We start from the raw sequence: 21,081 nt of genomic DNA on the forward strand, positions 1-21,081 counted from the left end.
TTTCAAAAAAAATTCCCATCCCAAATCAGGACAAAAAGGTCAAAATGTCAAAAAATTTCACAGACAATCCTAATTTTTTTTTTGTCTGGGTCAGTGGAAACATTTTGTTTCAACATTTTCTAAATGTTTCATTTTGATTTTGACTTTTTTTACTATAACTAATTTAAATTTCAAAATGAAAAGTAATTTAGAACCAAAAAATTGAATTTTTCATTTAAAAAATATCCCATTTTGACAATTTCAAAACTTTTTTTTCCAATTTTTTTTTCTAAACAAGAAATTTGTCAAAACTGATGCTAACAGTTTTGGTTTTGATGAATCAGCATTTTCCAATGGAAAAATGTTTAGTCAAAATATTCACAACTAGCACTACTTGTGGGTGTATTATCAGCTGGACGAATTAGATTTTGGAAGCTTTCTAGCCCTGCTATTTTATTTGTCTTGTTGAGCTTATTGATAGTTAACTATTTAAAATGGGGAAAGAAGGGAAGAGACAAAGTGCTCTAGGTTAAGGGACAAATCAGACATACTTTACAGCAGGGGTCGGCAACCTTTCAGAAGCGCTGTGCTGAGTCTTCATTTATTCACTCTAATTTAAGGTTTCGCGTGCCAATAATACATTTTAATGTTTTTAGAAGGCCTCTTTCTATAAGTCTATAATATATAACTAAACTATTGTTGTACGTAAAGTAAATAAAGTTTTTAAAATGTTTAATAAGCTTCATTTAAAATGCAGACCCCCCCCCGGACCGGTGGCCAGGACCTGGGCAGTGTGAGTGTCACTAAAAATCAGCTCAAGTGCCGCCTTCGGCACGCGTGCCATAGGTTGCCTACCCCTGCTTTACAGCAATGTCTAGATATAGGCAATTAATTTCTTGTCCCGTCTCCATAATAACACAAAATACACCTGCAGAGTGCTGACTAGAACCTGCTTCCCACAGCTCCAACACACGCAAACTATTATAAAAACCTGTGCTGGTGGGAGCTGTTGGGTACTCAGCAGCTTTGAAAATCAGCTTTGACTTGCATCTGAAGAAGTGGGTATTCACCCACGAAAGCTCATGCTGCAGAACGTCTGTTAGTCTATAAGGTGCCACAGGATTCTTTATTGCTTTTACAGATCCAGACTAACACGGCTACCCCTCTGATATTTGAAAATCAGGTGACTTAAGTGACTTTACAGCACTGTAAATGATTACAAGATAACTATCACTGCACAGGAGATAAACATCAAATTGCCTGCTCTGTTATACATTATGCACTGTTTGCATCTCTTCAGTAAAAGAGAACTGTAAAAATAAAGATGGCATCAGTCTAAACACTGCTGATTAAGAGGGTTTGTGTCCAAGATACATGTATCCAAATAAAAGCTAATATCTACAGTGCCTCTCCTGGGGAGGGACATGTACCCTGACAGCTGAAAGAACCAGTGGAGAAGGTTTACTTTGTGCAGCTTTCCAAGTGTTCCCATGTCCAGCCTGTCACTTTACCACAGCGAACAGGTCAGTAGAATGTGTTGGTTTGCCTGTGTCCTCAACTTCATTAGATTTATACAACTATTCAAAGGACCCAACACTATTGGGTGAGATTTTTCTTTTTCCCTTATTTAATTTCTTGAATTCATTTTCTGCTGTAACTGAACTGGAGAAAGTGTCAGAATCTGCTGTAATTTCTCTTATGGAGAAAGTGTCTGAGATTTTTGCTCACCTGGGAAATCCCAATTTGGAAAAGTTTTCCCTTAACGTTTTGACATATTATTTTAAAAGAATAAGGCAAATGCTTCTTAGCATCTTCTGTTCTCTTTAGTAGTTTGCTTGTAATTTTCACCATTACCGCGCATTGTTGAAGAAAATTTAAAAATCGATATGTGGAAAGGAGCTGCTACCATACAGTGAAAGCCAGTCAAAAAACAGAAAAATAATTGGGTAAACAGTCAAAATTTTGAAATTGGTTCTGTTTTTCAGGGGTAAAAATGAACCAATTTTTCACCTTTTCTGAAATTTTCCGTTATATTTTTGATTGAAATCATCACTGAAACTGTTGAAGAAATTTTTCATTTACTCAAAACTGTCAATTTTTTACTGCAAACTGGGTCTTCAGTAAATTCCTTTTTTTTTTAACTAAAAAATTTCAATAATGTCCATTTTGGGTGAAAACTAAATTTTTTTTGGGGGGGGGACGGAGGGAGGAGAAGGATTAAGTCCATTTTTCATCAATAAAATTTAGTTTGAAAAATTTCAACCAGATCTCTGGATAAGGGATACTTACAATTGCAAAAGTCAGGTTCAATTTAAATCCTTCATTTTATAACATATAAATCCAAATTCTGGAGTGTACTGTAGTGATTTCTGATCTCTCTGCATTCTCCTGTTCCCTACAAAGCAGGCCCTGCTGCAATCTGAATTGATGTTTGGTGGTTCAGTAATTTCTGAGCAAGACCATCCTTATCAATAGTTGCTAAGCAGCCTAACCCTCTTTCTCAAAGAAACAAATCTGTTCCTTTCTAGTGTGGTTCCATTGATTTCAATGGGGCTGTTCTCACAAATGAGGTATGATTTAGTCCTACGTCGTTATAGAAAAAGGGAAACAAATCAAAACAATTGCTCACTTTTTAGAGCTCAGTGCTACCGTTCGTGCTCACTGGGCTCAGTGGGAGTATTGCCCAAGTAAGAACGACTGGATCAGAGCCTCAGGGTCTCTTCAGCAATATCATTTTAAACACAGTTACAGTTTGCCTATTGACAGCCCTTCAAATCAATAGGGTCTGAAAAGTGGGATTGGGTGGGGAGGGTCAAACAACTGGGGAAAGTCAAAATCCAAGTTTATAATAATGAGAAGCTAGGTACAACCTTCACTAGGTAACAGGTTTCAGAGTAGCAGCCCTGTTAGCCTGTATCCACAAAAAGAACAGGATTACTTGTGGCACCTTAGAGACTAACAAACTTATTTGAGCATAAGCTTTCATGGGCTACAGCCCACTTCATCGGATGCATAGAATGGAACATATAGTAAGAAGATATATACACAAACAGAGAACATGAAAAGATGGAAGTTGCCACACCAATTCTATTAATAGCTCATCTTAATTAATTAGTCTCTTAGAATTGGTGTGGCAACTTCCACCTTTTCATGTTCTCTGTTTGTATATATATGTTCCATCCTATGCATCCGATGAAGTGGGCTGTAGCCCACGAAAGCTTATGCTCAAATAAGTTTGTTAGTCTCTAAGGTGCCACCAGTACTCCTTAACTATGTAGTGACACTAATAGTTTCATTATCTGGTCACAGGGTCAGGTATATAAACCAGATTGATCATGTCAAACTTTTAATTAGTAGGAATTAGACTCAATAAACAATATGACTGACTGTTAATTTTAAGTTAGTTTAACAAAAAATAAGGTCTAACTTAATACTCTTACATAGTAATCAGTGAACGATTTAACTTAAGCAGTGAAATATTTGTAACATAGTAACAAATTTTACTTTGGGTTTTTATTTAACTTTACGTGCCAGCAGGATCTGAGAACAGCATAAAGGTAACTTTATCTAGACATCGTAATACAGAATCAACTATGGCTGTCTGTAGTCTCAGGGATGTTTCAAACTTGAGAAGAATAAGGTAAAAATACGACTTTCAGTGTACCAACAGATCTAGAATTCAGTAATCCTAGTGCTGAGCACTCTATACATTATTCATAAAGCAAAAAGTGTCAGTGATAAACACAGCAAAAAATATCTCTAGGCCAATTAACCATCACACAAGGAAAATATATCGATATTTCTTCTGAGTATTTCCTGCACTAATACTTCCTGATGATTATGATTATTGTATTCATCTGGGGGCCCCCAGCGTTACTGTACTACAATCAGGACTGGAGCCCCACTGTGCTAGGTTTTCTGCAACTACAAAGTAAAAAATGATCCCCTCCATGAAGACTGTCCAATAATTAGCATTTTTTTATTGTGAATGATACAAATACCTCTTACTAGGCTTCATTGCCTCCACAGAAGTCATTAAATCTCACAGGATGAATGTCAATCCAGTGTCAGGCCCACAAAATTTCCTTCAATGCAGTCATACATCGCTGGAAAGAGCAGTGTGTTAGAGGTTCATTGGGTACCTTCTCCTGATACACAGGTTAAACATTGGTGAGACAGCTCCTGCTGAGGAACAAGGAAAGAGTCCAGCTGTTAAATAGTTATTTTGCCTTTGGGAATAAAGGTCTGATCAATTTTTTAGGGGGTGCTACAGCAAATAGTGTGCGGGAAGCAAAACTGGTTCTAAAAAGAATAGATGCTGTGAAAAGGAGACAAAGCATAGGGTCTAGGAAACACACATCTGTGAGTTTGAAAAGACTTGATCAAGGAATCATTAGGGTGAGATTCCTAAAGACTACAAGGTTGGAAATAAAGTGTTGGAGGACTCCTGGGACAAACTAGAAACTACAAAGCAGTGAATTAAACTGCATTAATGGAGGGAACCCTTGGAAAGTATCTTGAGGGGTGTGGCTGGAGAAGACCTTGTTTTGCAGAATAGTAGCTAACATGGAGTCATGCAGGAAGGGGGCCAACTTGCTGATGTGCTTTGACGATACTACTGCTATGGTAGGGGATATTCTGAGGATAAATAGTACTAGGATAGTCTGAGCTTTTGAGAAAGTTCCACATCAGATTAGAGAAAGAGTTAAGATAAGCTTAGAAACTGGAGGTGGAGTAAATATGGCGCTGAATAGAAGACTGGGACAAAGGGCAAAACTCACTGTGTGATTTCATATAGTTACACATGGAAATAACTTGATCCAGAGCACAGCTATAAATGATTTTTTTTCTATTTAATTCATAGATTTTTTAAGGCCATAAGGGACCATTAGCTCATCTTGTCTAATCTTCTGAGTAACACAGGCCATAGAATTTCACCCAGTTACTTTTGTACTGAGTCTAAGAACTTCTGTTTGATTAAAGCATATCTTCCAGAAACTTGAAAAGGGTTCATGAATGGGAGGGGTGGGGAGACAGAAAACAATTTTCATACCTTGATAGGCCTTTAGGTCGCCACTGGTAAATGTTCTGACTGCAAGCTCTGCAGGGCAGGGCCTGTGTTTTATTCCATGACATGTAATGCTCCAGGTACACTTACAGCACTCTCTAAGCATGCTTCCCAGCTTAGACGGACAAACATATGCTAGCTCTGCTTGAGCTAAGATGCTAAAAATAGCAGTCTAGCCAGGGATAGCTCTGGCTAGTCACCAAGTATATATGCAGAGTGTCTGGGTGGGGTTGCATTCAGGTGGCTATCCCCCCAGCTACACTGCTAGTTTTAGTGTGCTAACTTGAGCAGAGCTAGTACGTGTCCATCTACCCAAGCTGGGAGCACGTAAATGTATCCCGAATGTTCACTATGTACATACAATTTGGCAAAAGGACTGAAGCCAAGATCTCCACGTTTGTGGTAATACTAAAGAGAGAGAAAGAGAGAAGGCACATACATCAAGGAAGAATGTAAATGGACTCCGAAGCATTTGGGATCATTCCTGTGAATTCAGATGGGAGATGTATACAATGTAAGACAAATGTAGACCTATCTTATAGCAAAGAACCAAATTGGGGAATGTGGCCCTAATCTAGCAAAGTGTTTAAGCATGTGTTTACTTTAAGAACCTGAATAGTCCCACTGAAGTTAACACTAATACACATGCTTAATGTTATGTACATGCTTATGTGCTTTGCTGGATTGGGATCTATGTGATGAATGAAGTAGTCTTCTAGCACATTGACAGAGCCAGCTCCAGGCACCAGGTAAGGAAGCAGGTGCTTGGGCAGGAATTCGGCGGCCAGTCCCTCTCTTCGTGTTTGAGCTGCCGCCGACGTGCCACTGAAGAGGAAGAGATGGAGTGAAGGACCTGCCACCAAACTGCCACCGAAGAGAGTGGCTACTGCAGCTTTTTTTTGTTGTTCTTTTTTCGCCGCTTGGGGTGGCAGAAAACCTGGAGCTGGCCCTGCGCATTGATCAGGAAAAGTCTGTGAGGATTGTTGTGGAAACCTCTTGGAAAACATCAGCTAAGTACATGCTACACGCAGGAAAGTTAAAGAAATCAGGGTAGTTTTAGCAGGTGGAGAATACAAAGTGTCACCATTCTTGGATACGGACATCAGTGCGTGTTAAATGACACTGACTGACTTCAATAAGAATTGTGAGTGATTAGCACCTCTAAGGAGCAGTACACGCCATGGGATATACAGATCCACAGCCATGAAGCTGCAGATAAGATCCAAGATTAATGCTTCAGACAGCTAAATTCTTAAGGACTTGGTGGAGCAAGATATAAATAAGCCAAGTAAATGGATGGTTTTTCCAAACAGTGTGAGCCACTTTACTGACATTCTATTAAAAACTACAGATTGACCATGCTTATTATAAGAGATTTGTACAGATTAATACACCAAACCAGAATTAGACCCTCTATCTTTGCTTGTTTATCAGACAACTTTCAGGGTGATAACTGTTGTTTTTGTCTTTTCTTTTGTTTCAGGATCCACAACAACTATTTTATTTATTTTCTTACATGGTCTATAACAACCTGACAAATCCTCTGCTACCATGAAGACTTTGCTTAAATTACAGAGTCTCAAATCCTTGTGGATTCCCAAATCAAGTTGTAGGCTTTTCCATAAACAGCCCAAGCTTCTTGCCCCAGAGCTGTTTTCACAGGATGAATCTATCAGGCAGGGTGAACAGCAAGTGCCCGAATACTTTAACTTTGCAAGTGATGTGCTGGATAAATGGTCTCAGATGGAAAAGGTAAAATCTCTGTCATTGGGCAGATTAGAGATTTTATTTCTTTTTGAATAACTATTTTTGTCATTTATTTAAAAGACATATCAGTTTCTGAAGATAATTGGATTTGAAATGATCATACTTCTCGTGCTTTATCATTAGACGGGCTGGGTTCCTTGGGCTAAATCTTGTTCACTTTTCTCCCATCAAAGTCCTATTGAGACTCCTTGCATAGGTACAGCGGGAAGGTTAAGCAGGGCCAGCCCACAACTTTTAGCACGTGAGGTGGGGAGATCAAATGATGCCACCATGCCCCCTCGCTTGGGCCAAAACTTTGAAAGGTCTCAATTCTGCCTTCTTCCTGTTCTACTCCTCTCATGGTACTGGTCTGCTACCTACCCCAATAAAGAAGAACTAACAACTTAAAATATCTTGTTCAAAAATTTTAAGTAACACTTAACTTTCAAATGCCTGATGAGCAAATGTAACTTTTCTTGTCTGCATTTTTATCTGTCTGAATAATCAAAGTGGTGCTTTCCGTGCCTTCTTGTTTGCAAAGATTTTAACTGATTCCTCAAGGTCCACAGTCTGGGCCAGCTCATGCTCTGTTGAGATGGTTGCAAGGCCAACCAGCCTCTCCTGTGTCATTGTGGAGCGTAGATGTGTTTTTATTAGCTTCAGCTTGGAAAAGCTGCATTCTTCACTGGCAAGGGATAGCTCAGTGGTTTGAGCATTGGCCTGCTAAACCCAGGGTTGTGAGTTCAATCCTTGTGGGGGCCACCTAAGGAACTGGGGTAAAAATCTGTCTGGGGATTGGTCCTGCTTTGAGCTGGGGGTTGGACTAGATGACCTTCTGAGGTCCCTTCCAACCCTGACATTCTATGATTCTAACTGCTATAGGAAAAGTTAGAAGTATGTGCAGAGCAACAAAAGCATTTGAAAAGAGGGTGGTCATCTTATTTGTGCACATATATTCCAGAACACCCTTGGGAGTTGATCCTGCTGAAATGTATCTTGAAAGGGCTTTCAGTTCATCACCCAAATCACTTGCATCAATATAGTGCATGTCATCATGTATCAACACTGTCTCTAGTGTCCTGCATTGTTGGTGTAGGTCTTCTTCAGGTATAGTGAGGAGTTTTGGAATATCATACAACATCCCAAATATACTACTCTATTTCTTGAGCTGCATGAAATGTTCTTCTACTGACTGTCTTGCACAATCTAGCACCTGGTTAAAGAATTCAACTTTGAATTGTTGTTTGGGATCTCTTATGGGATTATCCTGTGCCTCGTAATCAAAATGCCATCTTCTTCAGTGATTCTTGTATTCTTGAATGAGTGGGAAAATAGCTTCATTGTGAAGGTCCTCTGCCAACTTCTGTGCACTGTTCAGAATGTTTTGAAATCCCTCATCTGACCGGTAAGACTGTAGGTATGACTTTGCTTTGTCCAGTTGTTCCATTGCTCCAGATATATCGAGGTCAACAACTTGGAGTCTCTTGCTTACAACATTTATTTCCAACAGTTTGTCATGCCACAACACTAAGCCACACAGAAATTTGAAGTTATGTATGTTTCTGGTGATTCCATTTCCTTCTGCAACTGTTCTCCCACGAACAGTTCCTGTCATAGCATTATCCTCCATAATGGCAACTATGGCATCATCTGTCTTCCCAATTTGGTGTTTGATAGGCTTTATTGCCTTCACTCGACTTTTCCATCGTGTGGAACTCAGTGGTTTCAGTGTCAGAGAGGATGTTCCCAGATGTTGCTTCAAAATTTACCATTGATGAGTTGATGCAGAGAAAAATGCAGCACAGCACTCCACCATCTCTGTGCATCTAGAGCACAGAGAATACATATGAACCATCAGCAGACACAATTTTCTACATTCTGGGTCCTAGTGGCACCCCCACACAGTCTGGCACCTGAGGCGGCTGCCTCAGTTTGCCTCATGGTAAGGCCAGCCCTGTACTGAGAGCTAACAGGCTACCTGTGCTCTGATGCCTATTTAAACCCTTTATTTACATAAGTGAAATAATAATGTCAAAGGTCCCATACAAAGTGACCTCACTTGACTGAGGGGAAAATCTTTCCCCAAGGCACAGCTATCTCTCTCCAGAATAGATTCTAATAATGCACAGATCATCATGAAGGAAGTCCTTACCATCAATCAGCTCCATTGCTCCTTTTTGTTCTGAGTCCATCATGCAGGAGACAGAATTGTTCCTCAGCATGCTCATGTCATTTCATTTCACCATGTCTCTGTTATCATCATTTAATAGATTCCTCTGACTCCGTGCCCAGAAAATGAGGTGTAATAGTGAAGCATTTCATATCATCTGATATATCATAAGAGTGTTAATGTTGAGCATTAGAAATTTCAGGTGAAAGTCCGAACAGGCCTTCAGACTAGGGACAGTTGATCTGTTAAACTCCGAGGGCTCAGAAAAAGTAAAAGATTACTGGAAATAATTGGGGCTGATCCAAAGCTATGTGAGGTCAACAAGAGTTTTTTTCCAATGACTTCAATGGGCTTTGGATGATCCCCAATGTGCACGCCATGGGATATAGAGATCCACAGCAAACTCAACGATAGATGCACATCACAATTTTGACTGACATTTCAAATGATCCTTTTTCTTTTAACCCCTGGTGCTGTTTTGTAGGATGGAAAGAGATCATCAAACCCAGCCTTCTGGTGGGTAAATGGAAGAGGAAATGAAGTGAGGTGGAGCTTTGAGGAGCTGGGGTTCCACTCCAGAAAAGTGGCCAATGTCCTCTCTGATATATGTGGTCTGCAGAAGGGAGACAGAGTTATGCTGATTCTGCCCCGGATACCGGAATGGTGGCTGGTGAATGTGGCTTGTATGAGAACAGGTCAGTTTCAGATTGCTCAACTTGATAGATAGCTAAAAAAATGTTAAGAACAGAAATGTATTAGTTTTCTTCTTTATGAAAAAAACAACTATATACATTAATGAACTACTATTCAGTTTTTGCCAATATTGATCCAAATTTATTTTTGGTATAAGCTGGGGAATAATTTTTGGGTATGTTCCCACACAGAAAATGATCACATTAAAAATGTTCTCTTAAAAAATAACCTTATTGCTCTTCCAGGAATCAGCCTTATTTTAGGGACCTCTCAATTAACAGCTAAAGACATTTCATATAGACTTCAGGCTTGTAAGGCCAAGTGTATCATTACCAATGATATAGTGGCATCCGCAGTGGACGCAGTTGCATCTGATTGCCAGTTTCTGAAAACCAAGTTAATTGTATCCGAAGGCAGAAGAGATGGGTGGCTGAACTTTAATGAACTATACAAGTAAGTAGGCATTCGCAGTGCTACAATAACAAGATAGAAAACGAGGCTTTCTCAAAAGTACATTGTATCCATTAGACACAGAGGCAGGCATTAATGGAGTTTTTTGCAACAGCCTTGCTGATGTTTCCAAATCAGAGTTGGTTTTCTAACAGCAGTCTCTTTCCAGGTGGGTCCCTCCTCTCCTTACTTAATGGGCGTTCTGTACATGAAATAGAGGCAGGAACTAGACCTAAGTTGTTTTTGTCTAATTTTGTCAAATGTGTCTATGAAATAATTGGCCCTTGGTGCTCATGTGGACATCTCCAAATCTCTTCCTTTTGAAAACTAGACTAGATGTCTCACTGCAGAATTTCTTGCAGTATTTCTGTGCTTCCAAATTCTAGCCTGGTCAGCTAGATCACAAGACTAACATTTCTAATAGTTGTTTGGAATTTCTACTCCTATGCGGACCCAGAAAATACACGCAATGAGATATTTTCTTTAAAGTTAATCCATTTTTTAAACTCTTGACATGTTTGGATTGAGTTTAGATCATATTTTGAACTTTGTTTTCTGAATGTGTTCACCCAGAGGTAACTACCTGATTTATACCCCAATTCCTCACCTCCTTCTTAGCTTTCTGAGAATCACTGAAGTGCAAGTGATGATGTGGTATCCACATCTCCCAACTTGATTGTCCCACTAATATATCAATTTTTGCTTCCTACATGAAGCTTCCCTAGTGTCTTCCTCCTCTTTCTCCTTTAAGAAGACTCTACCATGCTGATGTCTCAATAACTTTTCTGTTGTTTAAATCCTATCCAGCTAATATAATTAATGCTGGATGAGAAATGAGACTAGAGTAAGGCAGACTGTATGAAAGAAAGTCAGGGCTCTCTCCAGGGAGAAGTAATATCCAAAGGACAAAGGAGGAGCTTCATCCTGGATGGGAAAGAGGGCAGTTGCAACAGCAAATCCACATTTGCATATCAAAACCTCAGCAGATTGCACCTGTGTCCATTTTAGCCACCATTATATTCTATATTTTAAAGAATATAATTTTTTTAAAATTATTTTTAAAGAGCACAACCTGCTGATCACATCTGTGTTAAAACAAAGATTCAAGACCCAATGGTTACCTACTTTACCAGCGGAACCACAGGTTCTCCAAAAATGGCTGAACACACCCAGGGCAGTTTTGGTTTTAGACCTGTCATAAGTGAAAGGTAAGGACTGTGGCTCTGGTAGTTTTATAACATGGGGCCAAACTGAGTGTGAGTGGAATGCATGAGTCTGATTGGTGTATCTCAGTTATCTTGGTCAAAGGTCTGATTAAGAAGCATTGGGTAAGAAATATGCAATGTGTGGCTTCAATCCTCCTCCCTAGTGATGTCACTGGCAAAACTCCCCCTGTCGAAAAGGGAAGTGGGATCAGACCTCATCTTTCCATTTTGAATTAAGGAATGACTCCCAGCATTTCTTGAGAGGGATTCAGGTGACAACCTACAACTGGAGATAACTCTAGAAGCACAGCTCCTATAGATACCACGTGCTTGGGGCTGCAGAGCATCTTGGGATTGGATAGCTGTGCAAAGGCAAGAGATGTTGGGGGGCAGAGGGATAGCTCAGTGGTTTGAGCATTGGCCTGCTAAACCCAGGGTTGTGAGTTCAATCCTTAAGGGGGCCATTTAGGGATCTGGGCAAAAATCTGTCTGGGGAGTGGTCCTGCTTTGAGCAGGAGGTTGGACTAGATGACCTCCTGAGGTCCCTTCCAACTCCGATCTTCTATGAACTCCATGACACAGATCACCTTTGCCCCCAGCACAGTCACTGAGATCCATGAATTTAAAGAGTGGAATTCCCAGCCTCCTCCGTAGAATCCTCAATGTCTTCCTCTACCACCTCATTTCCCCCCACCCACCCCCATGCAACAATGGTAGAACACAAAGGAAATTCACCCTGATTAAATTCAGAGTCCCCAGCTCTCCTGCATGGGTTATTCCTGCAAAGAGAATGGAGCCCACAAGCTCATCATGAGGCAATACCCTTGTTAATGTTTACACCTAGTTAAAGTTTTTGATTTCTAGTTCCATTGTCTATAAAAAAAAAACTTTTCCATAACCACTCTTTTCTCTTCATATCAGATACTGGCTGGATTTGACTCCTGAAGACATGATGTGGTGCTTATCAGATACAGGCTGGGTAATAGCTTCGCTGGGGTCTGTTCTTGATCCATGGGTTTTCGGATCATGTGTCTTTGTACACAGCCTTCCACAGGTTGAATCAACAACTATCCTAAATGTAAGAAAAAAAGTCATCCTGTAGATCTGTTGAAGTTTCCCCATGTGCAAGGTAGACCTGAAAACAAATCTTGAATTAACTGAGAAGCTCCTATTAGGATTTTTCACTTCAGGTCAATCAAAATGTTTTGTTTAAATTTTGACCTTTTCTCAACTTCTTTTTTAAGTCAGGAAATTCATCGAACGGACACAGGTTCAGTTTAGACAAATCAGTATTTTTGACAAAATAATGATTAGTTGAAAAACTAACTCTAATCCTGAGGTCATTACTTACTCTTTATTCATAGCATTCCAGAACAGGAATGTAAAGTAACACTCAACAGCTGTAATAACTAGTGGCATTTCGGGGGGAAAGCCAAAAGGCAGCCAGAACGTTGGTACAGTTGATGGAGAGATAGTATTTGATAATATCGGTGATTACAGTAGTTTGAAACTGGAGAAGGAGCTCTCTCTACACTGGCTAAGGAGGAGGGTGAGACTGGGGAGTGGACTTCCCCTCTGTTTTTAGCAGAGAAGGGGGAACTTCCCCCCCCCCCCGCACTCTCTTGTACTCCCTTAGCTAATGTAATCTTTGCTGCAGTTCACATATAAACTTTGTTCATCTTGCTGTTTTATTTCACTAGACTCTCTCCAGATTTCCCATCACCACTATCTTTGGTGCTCCAACTTTGTTCCGCATGCTGGTGCAGCATGATCTTACCAGGTACTTCAGGAAAGAGAAGACTTACTAACAATATCACCTGGATACATTTTAATGAAATCACAGTTCTAGGTGCTTGGCACAATATATTGAGTTTCATCAGTATAACCAGCATCTTCTGAAAAGATAGTTATGAGAAATGCGTGGGTATTTCATAGTTTCATTATGAAAGATAAAGGATACACAGGATTTTCCACTGGTTCTCTCCAAAATGTTGGGGTCAAAGCTGACATTCTTAGCAAAGCTCAAAGGGGGTGAAGCCAAGTGCATCAAACCCAGAAACAATGTTCTCACTAACCCATTTAGAGGTGCTCAGATTCCACGGTGATGGGTGACCTTCTGAAAACTTAAGTAGACTGAGCTGGTGTGTCAAGTTTTACACAGTGCTAGCAACAGGGTCAGAAACACTAGTTAGTGCCATGACTTCAGTGCTGGGAATACAACCCTCCAAAGATGGTCCTTCTGGAAATGCAGTGGCAGGACTCACAAGTAATCTTTTGTAGTAAACTGATAAATACTAGCAAAATTCTCTACCATAAATTTCAGTTACCAAAGGATTTTGTTTTTCATACCTTAGCGATGTGTTTTTCATAATGGCCCATTCTTGTGACTGTAACTGAGTAGGAATGTGAGCTGATTTCAGTGGGACTACTGGTCAGAGTTTAGCACAGGCATGTGTCCTTGCAGAATCAGGAGCTAAAGTAGCTGAAATCTCTTCCTCTGATTTCTGTACTCGAGTGAATTTAGCTCTTTCAACCAAGAGCTTTCCATTATTGTTTGTTGCCATTTGCAAGCCCTTTAGCTGCTGTGCTTATCACCAATAGCCACTGGAATCCAGCAACAGGCCCCTTTGCCCTCAATGGCCTTTCAGTGACTCTCATGATTTTTTAAATCCTTATTAAGTTACAAGTTCATGAGTCTGCAGCACTGTGTAAGTGGAGGGGAGCCACTCAACCCAGAAGTGATGGAGCAGTGGAAAAGGATGACTGGCCTGACTATCTGTGAAATATATGGACAAACAGAAACAGTACGTTCAAATGGGTTAATAATGTGTTAGTTAGTTTTAATTTCGTTTGCTTTTTTGAGTTGTATGGTTAAAAAAAACCAAGAGGAAACTATTTGTTACTTACTTGAAATGTCAAGGAAGAGTCCATTAAAATACAGTAACTTATACATTTATGGTGATTTGAAAACATGGCTTTCTTGTAGAGCTCAGGGAAACTGTGGAGTTTTTGTGCTTTCATCTTTCCATAAAGATTTCTGAGAAAATCCTGAGTGAAGTGATAGGGAAGAAGGAGGATGTTGTTGCTAAGATATAGGACTGGGGGTCAAGATAACTGGATTCTTTTACAGGTTGTTTCACAGACTTGCTGTGTGACCTCATGCAAGTTACTCCACCGTCCCAATCTTTAAAATACCTGCCTAGCCCCCAGGGGTTTTGTAACCCTTAATTCATAGCAGTTTGGAACTGGAAGTGGAAAATTAATGGCTGTAGAACCTGACTGAATATATGTAATATTTCTGCAGAAATAAAATTCTCTTTTCACAGGGAATAGTTTGTTCCGTTTTCAAAGGGATGAAGATTAAACCAGGATCAATGGGAAAGGCAGTTCCCCTTTATGATGTTCAGGTTTGTTAATACAACTTCCTGTCCTATATCAGTTTAAGTTATTTGCTTTACTGAAGTAGGTTTTTCTTCTTCTAGATCATAGATGAGAATGCTAATGTTCTGCCTCCTGGACAAGAAGGGGAAATTGCCATCAGAATCAAACCTAAAAGGCCACTTGGTCTTTTCTCTAAGTACATAGTAAGGAACTTGTTTTACCACCCTAGGAAACCCCTATAATTCCGTACTAGATACAAAGAACCAGATTTTCATCAGATTTTATGCCTATTCACCAATCTCAAGGTCACTCACTGGACTAACAGTCCTCCCAACTAAGGAGAATCTGAAGGAACTCTCTTCAAAGTAGAGATGGGACCAGGTTAAAAGAATCTAGATCCAGATTCTGAACCTCTGTCTGAACCTTTCCCCGTCAATGAGGTGGAGTTTACAATACCCACCTTTGTACAACTCTTTGAGATTCTATTACCAAAGGTGCTATTTAAAGACAAAGGATTGTTATTTATTTCTCTTTCATTGCTATACATTAATATGCTATACAGGTCTGATCACTTTACAGTTGTGTGTAAAACAGGAGAATTTATGATTATACTACACTAAAGATTTTAATTGTCATTTGTGAAATGTTATCAGGATAACCCTGAGAAAACCGCTTCATCAGAACGTGGAAATTATTTTGTCACGGGAGACAGAGGGACTATGGATGAAGAAGGATATTTCTGGTTTCTTGGAAGATCTGATGATGTCATCAATTCTTCAGGGTTAGTTTGTTTTACTGGTTTTTCAAGATTTGTGTAGTTCTAGCATAATATAGCATAAGATTTATAAGAGAGAAACTGGTGATGAGTTTTTTGCAAGAAGTAACTTACAAGGGGACTTACAAGAATTCAAATGAATCAGACATAGTCTTATTTTGGCAGCATGGTTCAATGATTAGTGCATTAGACTAGGACTCAGGAGAGCTGGATTCTATCCTTGGCTCTGCCACTGCCCTGCTGTGTAACCTTGGTCAAGTCAGTTGCTGCCTCTGTTTCTCCTGACACCCTTTGTCTGTTGGAGGAGGGAGTTTTTTGCAGCACACCTAGCACAACATGGGTCTGATTTTGGCTGGGTCCTTAGGCAATAATCAGTTCTTTCGTACCCGAGTACTGGTTAAAAGACCATATTCACAGCAGATCAGTATAATTACATACCTCCTTTTCCTCTCCTAGGTATCGTATTGGACCATCTGAAGTAGAGAATGCCTTGATAGAGCACCCGGCTGTAGTAGAATCCGCTGCTGTCAGCAGCCCAGACCCCCTCAGAGGCGAGGTAATGAGGTTGAGAGTGATGAGGAAAATATTTCATAGAGGCAAAACAGTTTGTGATTCACTTTACAAAGTGCAGCTGTTGCACAGCATCACGTTAGTGTGAATGGTCCTTTACCAGGGTGATAAACAGAAACCTATGTACATCCCTTTGCTCTATTTATTCACCTCCACAGTCTCTCCCCAAGAGATAATTATGGTGACAGACACTTTCCCATCAATAGACCTTCCTGCTATTAAGGGCTTGTCAACACACACAAGTTGTAACACTTTTTACAATACCGGTATAGTTAGAGCAGTACAGCACCCTTTGTGTGCATGCAGTTATTGGTAGAAATGTGCTGATATCGGTACAGCTATTCCCATACTGAAAGGAGAATAAGCTATACTGGTACAGGGCAACTTTATACTGGTACAATTATATCCATAGTAGTGGTTACATTGAAAAAACATCAGCATAGTTATACCAGGACAAAAACTGTGTGCAGACTAGGCGCAAGAGTGCCTTGAAAGCACAGTCCTGCCATTGTGGAGTGGAACTGTACTGCCTGAGTCTGAGTTGTGTGACCAGTGCATGCTCAGTGCCTCAGAGAAATTAAAGCTTCCTGAAGCTCCCACAGAGCACAGTCACTGCAATCCCCCTTCCATCATGTGCTCCTTCCTAAGTCCCACCAGCCCTGCTGCTTAGTGTGTGTGATGGGGGAAGCGAGGCCACGGCCATGCTTCCTAACCAGCATGGCCAGCTTTAGAAACGGTGGGAGCACGAGCCAGGAACAACCATTGTGATCGTGAGAACTACAATTGCACGTGAGCCCTGCACTGCTGTGAAGGGCAGAGGGGACAGTCCTTGCACCCCTTCTCTCACTTACCTGCCTACTCACAGGCTGGTGCTCAGTTTTAGAGACAGACGGCTGTCTTCACACATCTCTTAACCATCTCGTACTCTGGGAACGATATTGCTAACTGGGAACTAAATCTAACAATATTTATAAATTGCTGGTGTCAGTTTGGTACTATTGATTTTACCCTGTAGGTGGTGAAAGCTTTTGTGGTCTTGTCACCTGCCTTTTCCTCGTGTGACCTGGAAAAATTAACGCTTGAGTTGCAGGAGCATGTCAAGAAAGTCACCGCTCCATACAAATATCCCAGAAAGGCAAGTACCCCCAAGCGGTGATTTTTAACATAGGATACGTCTCCTTCTTAAATCTCTCCAGAATGAACCATTCTGGGTTTACTTCGAACTACAAAGATTCCTTCACTCATCAAAAAGAGAGAGATCAAGATTTAGAGAGACCCTTTGGTTCAGGGAAACTTTCCTAAATCTCATTTATTTTTCTCTTTCATACGTTTTTAATAAAATTGTTTGTTAATAAATGTACCCCTGTACCTTTAAAAATATTCCTGGGCCAGGTAGAATGTCCTAGTTAGATACTCCCCATGTTCCAAACCAGGGATAAAATCATGCAGGCAGCTGTTCCGCTGTAGCACATTAAGCGATTACACTCTATGCTAACAGGAAAGAGCTCTCCCATCGGCATAATAAAAACACCTCCTTGAATGGCAGAAGCTATGTCGGTGGGAGGAGCTCTCCTGCCAACATAACGCTGTGCACACGAGTGCTTATGTTGGTTTAACTTATGTCACTCAGGAGGTGGTTTATTCACACCTCTGAGTGACATAAATTATGCCGACAAGCTGTAGTGTAGACATGGTCTTAGTTAGTGCCTGATTCTGGAAACTGTCAGGCAAGTAGCACTGACTCATGTGAGTCCTCCCATTCTTCCACATGGGGTCAGAGCCACCATTGCAAAAAAAAATCCCAAAACATCACTGGAAGCATACTAAGTTGTTTTGTGTTTTTTATTAGATGGAATTTGTCCAACAGCTACCCAAGACAATCACCGGGAAAATCAAGAGGAATGAGTTAAGAAACAAAGAATGGGGGCGAATGTAACATTGTTGGGAGTTTAATATAGCTTCTTTCACTCCAATGATGTCATGCAAATTGTACCAGTTCTCAAGGTGCCCCGAAATGTGTTACCTTGTTGTCTCCTTCCTTCCCCCACTACTGCCAGCGAGAGAGAGACTTGCTGATGCTTAACCAGTCTGTTAGTCACCCAAACAATCTCCTCAGGGCAATGCAAGGCCTCATTTTTCTTTGCAGATTAACAATAGGTGCACCCTAGTCCCTGAACCACCTTTGCAGTGTTCCCCTGTGATAGCCAGCCTGACCAGGGATGGTCTCTAGATAATACTTAGTGCTGCCACGAGTGCAGGGGACTGGACTAGATGACCTCTCGAGGTCACTTCTAGTTTTATGATTTTATGATTCTGAGCTGCTGTTACAGAAATAGAGAACCATTTGCTAGTTGGCATTGAGAGGTTCTTAGGGTGTCACAAGCGTCTCTGTGTTATAATTGCCTTTTTTCTATTGGATTTTTCCAATATCATGAGCACCTAGATTACCTGGAAAATTTAACAGAAGGATCCAGGCTGCAAAATTGAATCCTATGATGAACCCAAGCTGCAAAGTTCAGATCTGGTTGCAAACCAAATTTTCCCAAATGTGGTTCCAGTTTCAAGCATTTTATTGATAGGGGCCAGCAGCAGAGTTCTGAGCTAAACCTGAACTTTCCCAAACTCCATTGTGTTCAGATCTAGGATTTGGCTGTGTTGCATCTATGTTCTGGAACGTATTTGAGATCAATGAGACAGTGTTGCAAGCTGCAGAAAAATACAGAGATGTCCTTTAGAAGTTATAATGATTTACCTTATCCAAACTATAGACCAATACACCCAGCCATGTGAAAATGGAAAGGCCTGCTCAACTGATAACACCTCCTGATACCACACTTTAATATAGGTACAGCTGACAATGTGGGCCATCTGATCCAGCTGATACCATGCCACGCTTTATCAACAAGCACTACCCAATACAGAGGCAATCAGCCTAGATTTATCTCCCCAGCCTCACTTCTAATCTTGGCCAGGAATAGAGAAAATACTTGCATCATCTCTGCAAGTCACTGACAGGTCTGAACGGCTTGCTGTTGGACAGGTGAAACCCAGTCAGGTAGAACAAACCCAGGTTCTCTGCCATTTTACCCACATGTGGCAGGACAGGCCCACCAGTGGGCTCCTTTAATGCAATAGTCATCTAGATTGTATTACGGGTCAATGAACAGACTTTCTGAATGTCCTACATGGCTTACTAGCTGGCCCAATGCTCCTATAACGTTGTGTCTGTGGGCATATGGCCACAGTTTGTTACAGTAGCATGTGCTGTAGAGTGCTGAGTTCTAAGGATGTACCAATTCTATATCTTCATCACCAAGTGAAAGCTTAATTTTCTGGCCTGTGATCTTTCACTAGCTCACAAAATGTCTTTGACAATCAGCTGTCCTTCTCCATTCACTAAACAGCAAGACATTTTTAGAGAGCAGCACCTTCTTGGGAGCTGAGAGAAAAGCTTTTACACTCAGCATCCCTAGAAGTGTGTGTCACATCCCTCTGCAGCTGGATTTTTATTGTGATTATAAACCAAGATTTGGAATATGACTGTTTTGAGCAATGAAAAACAACATTTATTTGCTAGGAATAACACCTGTCTATGCCAATGAAATAATTTCTGTGCTAAAGACTGCTGCAATGAATGCAAAAGAAGTTCAATAAACACAATATTTACTTTGCACCCTGTTTTGGTGATGGTTTATTTTTTAAATGTACATCAGTGTGTCACAAAGACATGGTTGATGACTCCCAAACCTACCTCTCAATACTCCTCCTTTCCTCCTCTGTGCAATCACATGTAGACAAGACATACACTAGCTCTGCTCGAGCTAGAATGCTAAAAATAGCAGCGTGGCAGTGGCAGCATAGGCGGCAGCTCAGGCTAGCTGCCCTAGTATGCCCCCACGGATTCAGGCAGGATTGTACTTGAGGGAGGCTAGCTCAAACCACCGCCCTTGCCACTGTGGCCAGTGCTATTTTTAGTGCACTAACTCAGTCAGAGCTAGCAGATGTCTCTCTACGAGTGCAGGGAAGCACCCTCCCAGCTGGTATGTAGATATACCCTCTACCTGCCAAAATCAATCTCCCCATCTTCCCCTTCAAACTGGCTCCTCTCCTTCCAGTCTCCATTACCACAACAAACTCCACCGGTCTCCCCCTTAGCTTTTATCTTTGGTGCTGCAGTCAGGAAGGGTCACTCTCTCTCTCAATTCCAGGGATATTCTAGGAGCCAGCCCCTTGTACCCCACAATATGTGCACACATGCACACAGAGCGGTAGGCATAGGAAACATTCTCTTTCTCTCTGCAATGGCTCTGCACTAAGCTGCAGGGGAACACCCCATGAGGCCTAGCACAATAGCTAGGGAACCCCTAACTGCATTAGGAAGTGGAAAACCCTAATTCCTAGATCCCCCAGGGAAACCTTGGGATTGGAGAGGGTAGTAGCCCTGCTCAACATGCCTGCTGACAGCACAATGGCTTCTCTTCTCCTCTCCCCTCCCCATCCCGTGGGTCTTCTGGGGGCACCAGCTGGCTGTTCTCCTCCTCCCCTACTGACGTCAATGGGAGTTTTGCAGTCAACTTCAGTGAAGCCAGGATTCATTTAGTTTGCTGTTTTTCCAGACTCTAATCCAGTCTGTTAAATATAAAGAGCTTTAATTTTATTTTTTGCAAGCTTGAACTATGGAACTGCCCCCACTATTACCCCTTGTCAAACTGGCCACAGAAGATGCACCACGTGATTTTCCCTTTAACTCCTGCTCTTTGTACCTTCAGCCAACTCAGCTGAAAAAGTGGGTAGAAGTCAAGAGACCTGTGCACATGATTCATTCTACAGCAAAACACAGGATCATTCTCCTTGCTCACTGTCCTTGTCTAATGAAGTATTTCACACTACACCATCTCCTTAACGTTATTGTTTGTAACAAACTCATGCCTAATGTTCAAATTGGATGACTCATTAATTCAAAACTGTAAATTCTTCCCCTCTCCCCAAGTTCAAAGTATTGATGATGGTTGCTGTCCACTCCATTTGGAATCATTTCTGAAAT

The 21,081-nt window shown here is 41.0% G+C and overlaps 1 protein-coding gene across 1 annotated transcript; it reads left to right on the plus strand.

The window, feature by feature from the left end:
* The first annotated feature begins 6,598 nt into the window (after positions 1-6,598).
* LOC120373524 (acyl-coenzyme A synthetase ACSM4, mitochondrial-like) lies at positions 6,599-17,973 on the plus strand. The gene is made up of 13 exons (XM_039492048.1): positions 6,599-6,799; positions 9,448-9,658; positions 9,902-10,109; positions 11,171-11,314; positions 12,233-12,389; positions 13,012-13,091; positions 13,992-14,115; positions 14,638-14,718; positions 14,794-14,895; positions 15,346-15,473; positions 15,924-16,023; positions 17,053-17,172; positions 17,887-17,973. Exons 1-13 carry the CDS (start codon positions 6,599-6,601, stop codon positions 17,971-17,973), a joined length of 1,743 nt encoding a protein of 580 aa, XP_039347982.1.
* Positions 17,974-21,081: the final 3,108 nt, after the last annotated feature.

The sequence above is a fragment of the Mauremys reevesii genome, linkage group 10 (assembly GCF_016161935.1).
Source record: "Mauremys reevesii isolate NIE-2019 linkage group 10, ASM1616193v1, whole genome shotgun sequence".
Taxonomy (NCBI): Eukaryota; Metazoa; Chordata; order Testudines; family Geoemydidae; genus Mauremys; species Mauremys reevesii.

Bases quoted from the DNA above. Each gene is read 5' to 3' on its own strand.
- LOC120373524 (XM_039492048.1), top strand. From the start codon at position 6,599: ATGAAGACTTTGCTTAAATTACAGAGTCTCAAATCCTTGTGGATTCCC. The intron at 13,092-13,991 runs GTACTTCAGGAA...ATCCTTATTAAG, and splicing joins GTGCAGCATGATCTTACCAG to TTACAAGTTCATGAGTCTGC. The intron at 14,719-14,793 runs GTTTGTTAATAC...TTCTTCTTCTAG, and splicing joins TTCCCCTTTATGATGTTCAG to ATCATAGATGAGAATGCTAA.